Genomic DNA, 4,806 nt, shown 5'->3' on the forward strand with positions numbered 1-4,806 from the left:
ATGCGGGCAGGGGCAGGCGGCTGTGGCGGTGCTGGCTGAGGGCACCGTAGGACAACGCAGGCCACGGCCGCCGGGATAAGGGGCCGCGGCTGGCCTCGCATACGGTAGCTGTGCTCCGGGCGGGCACCACAGCTGGGACCAGATCGCCGCCTCCAAGCCATCGCCCCGGAGGACCGTGGCCCCCCACAGAGCAGCCCGCCCCGGGGCCGGCAGTCAGCGCCCCCCGAGGGGAGCGGGCGGTGCCGCGCCTGCCACGGGCGCAAATTAACCTGGTAATTAGCACGGCGCTCCCCAGAGGCGGCCGCCCTCCCCCCCTCGTCGATGTCCTCCCACCCCCGCGGGCGGCGCCCAAGGGGTTAACCGCGGCCGCCCGCCTGCCCGCCCCGCTCCATTGGCCGGCGGCCGCCGCGCGGCGCGCAGCCAATGGGCGGGCGCCGTCCACGAGCGGGGCCGCGTGCGGGCGGCGCCCATTGGCTGGGCGCGAGTGTGGGAACGGCGGCGGGGGACGTTTCACACGAGCCGCGCGCGTGCGGCGCGCGCTATAAGTAGGGGCGGCCAAGGGCGCGCGGCACCCGCCGGCCTCGCCGCCCGCCGGCTCCAGCGCTCCCGCTGCTGCCGCGGCCCCGGCCTCTCTTCTTCCGCGGCGGCGGGTGCTGCCGGGGAGGGCGCAGGATGCCGGCCGACCTGATGGAGAAAAGCAGCGCCTCGCCGGTGGCCGCCACCCCTGCCAGCGTCAACGCGACGCCCGACAAACCCAAGACGGCGGCGGAACACCGGAAGGTAAGGACGGTCCAGACGGACGGTGCTGAGACGGGCGCTGCCGGACGGAGCAGAGCCGAGCGCTGACCGCTGCCTCTCTTGCAGTCCTCCAAGCCCATCATGGAGAAGCGGCGGCGGGCGCGCATCAACGAGAGCCTAGGGCAGCTGAAGACGCTCATCCTGGACGCGCTGAAGAAGGATGTAAGCGAGGGTGGGGAAAACTCGGGTCGGGGGGGGTGAGGGGGGTGGTGGGATGTGCGTGGGGGGCGACGCTGCCTTCGGACCGGTCTGAGCCCTGCTTGTGCCTGCAGAGCTCGCGGCATTCCAAGTTGGAGAAAGCTGACATCCTGGAGATGACCGTCAAGCACCTGCGGAGCCTGCAGCGAGCCCAGATGACCGGTGAGTCCCGGGAATGGCTGGGGGCGACGTGCTGCCTGCCTGTGTCCTCGGTAGCGAGGGTTACGGGACCACCTGGCTCCAACACTTGTACGGGCGACACAGTGCTCTGTACCTGTACCTCCAATACACGGTGCTAGTGGGCTCCTCACCTGCATCCTGGGTACTGAATGAACGTAGGCAACACAGCATTCCCCACCTGTATCCCCAGTACCAGGGAATGGTGAGGGACACTGTGCTTTGTACCTGTATCCACAGTACAGGGGGGCTGGGAGGGGAATGCTGTGCTCTGTAGCTTTATCCCCAGCACTAAGAAGGCTGTAGTCTTAGGCTGGGTCCCATCTAATAGCGGATCTCTGTTCTCCACCTGTATCTGTTTTTGAGTGAGCAGAAGATGCAAGAGCTACTCGGGGAAACTGTTCCCAACCTGGATCCCCAGTACCTAAAGATGTAGGAGAACTCTTGGATGTTGTTTCTTCTACACCTGGGTCCCTGATGTTGGAGGGCTTGCTAGTGGAGGGGCCATGCTTTCCATCTGGGTCCTTAGTACCTGGGGCATGCTGCCAGAGGGGGCTGCACTCCCTGCCTGGATTCCTGGCTCAGAGGGGTTATGGGCTGCAATGCTGGTGGGCTGCACACCCCCAGTCCCTGCAGAGCGTGCTGACTGCTGTGCACCTTTCTTCACCCACAGCTGCACTGAGCACAGACCCCACCGTGCTGGGCAAGTACCGTGCCGGCTTCAGCGAGTGCATGAACGAGGTGACGCGGTTCCTCTCCACCTGCGAGGGCGTCAACACTGAGGTGCGCACTCGGCTCCTGGGCCACCTGGCCAGCTGCATGACCCAGATCAACGCCATGAACTACCCGGCGCCCCCACCGCCGCCCCCTCTGCCACCCGCCGCGGCCTTTGGGCCACCCCTGGTGCCGCCCGGCAGCGGTGCAGGACCGCTCCCAGGCATGCCCTGCAAGCCGGGTGCCGATGCAGCCAAGGTGTACGGCGGCTTCCAGCTGCTGCCAGCTTCCGATGGGCAATTTGCCTTCCTCATCCCCAGCGCTGCCTTTGCTCCTGGTGGTGCTGTGCTGCCCCTGTATGGCGGCCCACCCACAGCTGCCACTGCTGCCTCGCCGCCTGGCCCGCCGCCTAGCACAGCTGACTCGGTTTGGAGACCTTGGTGAGGGTGGCAGGCACTGGACTGGACTGAGCACAGCACCCCGTGCTGCTGGCACGGCTGTACATAGGTTATATGTTCATATTGGATTGTGCCTTTGTACCATAGCACTCCCTTGACAGTGTTTCGTGTTTTACACGAAATCTTTTTTCCTCTTTTCCCTCCCCTTCCTTGTGTGACACCAAAGACTGGGGGGGTGGTTTTGATCTCCTTTTTTTTTTTATTATTATTATTAATTATTATTTTGAATGCTCTGAAAATAAAAGTCTCTTCCATTTTGGAAGGTCTTTGGAGATAAATTGGAGTGCTGGCATATGTGCGTAGGAGGGAGTCCAGTTTGTGGCTTGCTGCTGGCTGCCGGTGGATTGTGCTGCTCTGGGGCTGCGTTGTCCTGCTCTCTAGACTGGAGCTGTCACTCAGACCCTCTTGTCCCCTCTGTCTTGTGAAATCATCTGGCCCTTCTCCCTTCCCTGAGGCAGATGTAATTACTGCTGCTTGGAAGCAGCTCAACTGATCAGACTTGTTAAAGAGAGCTTATGTTTGCAGAACTGGTGAATGCACTAAGGAGGCACCTCTGCTCTCTTCCTGGCTCCTCAGGTTGATTGAGAGGAGTAGCTCAGGCAAAGCAAGATGGATTCTGCACAGAGACTGACAGCCTGGCTCTGAGTCCAGGCTGCCTGGGTGAGCCTCTGGCCTGGAGCTAGAGGGGCCCACTCCTGGGTGGTGGTGTAAATCGCAAATGACTTCAGTCAGTTGATTCAGAGCGGTGCCTGCTAGCTTCTCATGTTATGAAACCAGTGGCTTTCTGCAGGACAAGCCTGACACAAGTGCTCCTGTCTCCTGGCTGACAGGCTGCAGCAGGCACTGAGCCACCACCTTCACCTGGACTTAAAAGCACAGCGCTGTTCCCAGCCCTGAGCACCAGCCAGGCTCTGTTTGATGATTAATGCTCTGCATGTGTTTCTGATAGAGTTGGGCATTTCCTCTCAGTGTATGGAAACCATGTGTCTGGTGCAGTGGTGTGGGGCTGTGTGGACTTGTGGGCTATCTCTGTATATAACTGTGAGCAGCAACTGACCACTTTGGCTCGGGGATGCCTGATTTTTCAGGCAAGATGCAAGCCTGGTGAGCAGCAGTCTCGGGTTACAGCTTGCATCACCTCTAACAAGTCCTAACTCAGAGCGGACAGCTTTAAAATGTGCCAGAATCCACTGGGGTTTCCTTCCAAATCCTGCTGCAAAAGCTTGTTGAATTTTGTCTGGAGCAGCCAGGTGCTTGACTGTATCCAGGTGCTGGGGAAATGGAAGCTGAGGAGAGCATGAAAACATGAAACCTGCTGGGGTTTGAATCTCGCCCCAGCTTTCCCTGCTTGCTCCCTGTTTACAAACATCTGAAAATACATCTTGAGATGCATTTTGGAGGGAGGGTGGGAGGTGTCCGTGATCTCTTTGCAGGGTGCACTGATGAGATTCAGGGATTTAAAAGGGGCTGCAGGTTCTGCTTTTCCTGGGTGATGCAGAAGAGCTTTTCCCTCCTGTCTCCCAATGCCTTGCCTGTTTTAATTGCTCCCCTGGGTTTTGGGAACACTTAATTTGCTGTCCCTAGGGAGGCGTGTAGCTGTACAAGCTGAGCCTGCTTTCCTTTCCACCAGCCATGGCCTTATTCTCTGCACTGGAGGTACTGAGGGCAGGACTTGAGCCCACCTTCTGTTTAAAGAAGCTCTTGCAGGACCTGTCTGTCTGGGAATTGCATCAGACCCGCTCCTGGTGCTGGATGGCCTGCGTGGAGCTCATGCAGATCAGTAACACATCACCTGTAAGAACTGAGGCTGTTCCAGCTTTGAGTTTTCTTTTTCTGCTAAAGCAGTTGGTTTGGAAAGCACCTTAGAAAGATTAAAAACACAACAAAAACCCCACGGTTTTGCTGTAGGCTAATGGAGAACACACCAAGCAGATCCAGGAGTGAAAGACCAGATGAACCTATTTGCTAATGGAGTTTAAATAGCCTAGCATAAAGCAGATATGCCATGTTTGGACCAGTTTCTCCAAAGCTTTCTGTTTACTCTATCCCACAGCCTGTTGACATGAGAGATCTGCTTGAGTTTGTGAGCTTTGAGGGGATCAGAGCAATTCCCAGGAGCAGTACTCTTGATGCCAATTCACTGAGCCCATGACAAATTGGGATGACAAATGCAAGCTGTGAGCCCATGGATCGTTATGTGCAGGGGTTGCCTTTCAAGTGCCTTCCAACTGATGCTGGGGGATGAGCTGGCAAGGATAAAGGAGAGATAGGGAGTACCAGGGAAGGGACAGGGCTGAGCTGCTAGATGGTGGCCTCTTGTTTGGCTGTGATCCTGCATGGGCTGTGCAGGATGGGTAGGAAAAGGGACTGGACTTGGAGTTGCTGGATGGAATGCATCTCCTGTTGACTTCTCTGGACATCTTGGTGAACCCTGTCTGTCAGCCAGCAGAGAGGACCCTAG

General features: G+C 58.2%; 1 protein-coding gene across 1 annotated transcript; it reads left to right on the forward strand.

Annotated features, from left to right (window-relative positions):
* The first annotated feature begins 559 nt into the window (after positions 1–559).
* Positions 560–2,530, forward strand: HES1 (hes family bHLH transcription factor 1). The gene is made up of 4 exons (XM_054175587.1): positions 560–780; positions 865–960; positions 1,071–1,158; positions 1,847–2,530. Exons 1-4 carry the CDS (start codon positions 673–675, stop codon positions 2,329–2,331), a joined length of 777 nt encoding a protein of 258 aa, XP_054031562.1. The 5' UTR covers positions 560–672; the 3' UTR covers positions 2,332–2,530.
* Positions 2,531–4,806: the final 2,276 nt, after the last annotated feature.

This window comes from Dryobates pubescens, chromosome 32 (assembly GCF_014839835.1).
Source record: "Dryobates pubescens isolate bDryPub1 chromosome 32, bDryPub1.pri, whole genome shotgun sequence".
In the NCBI taxonomy this organism is placed as follows: Eukaryota; Metazoa; Chordata; class Aves; order Piciformes; family Picidae; genus Dryobates; species Dryobates pubescens.

Coding starts and splice junctions, on each gene's coding strand:
- HES1 (XM_054175587.1), top strand. CDS start 673: ATGCCGGCCGACCTGATGGAGAAAAGCAGCGCCTCGCCGGTGGCCGCC. Junction 961..1,070: donor TGGACGCGCTGAAGAAGGAT/GTAAGCGAGGGT, acceptor TTGTGCCTGCAG/AGCTCGCGGCATTCCAAGTT. Junction 1,159..1,846: donor GCAGCGAGCCCAGATGACCG/GTGAGTCCCGGG, acceptor CTTCACCCACAG/CTGCACTGAGCACAGACCCC.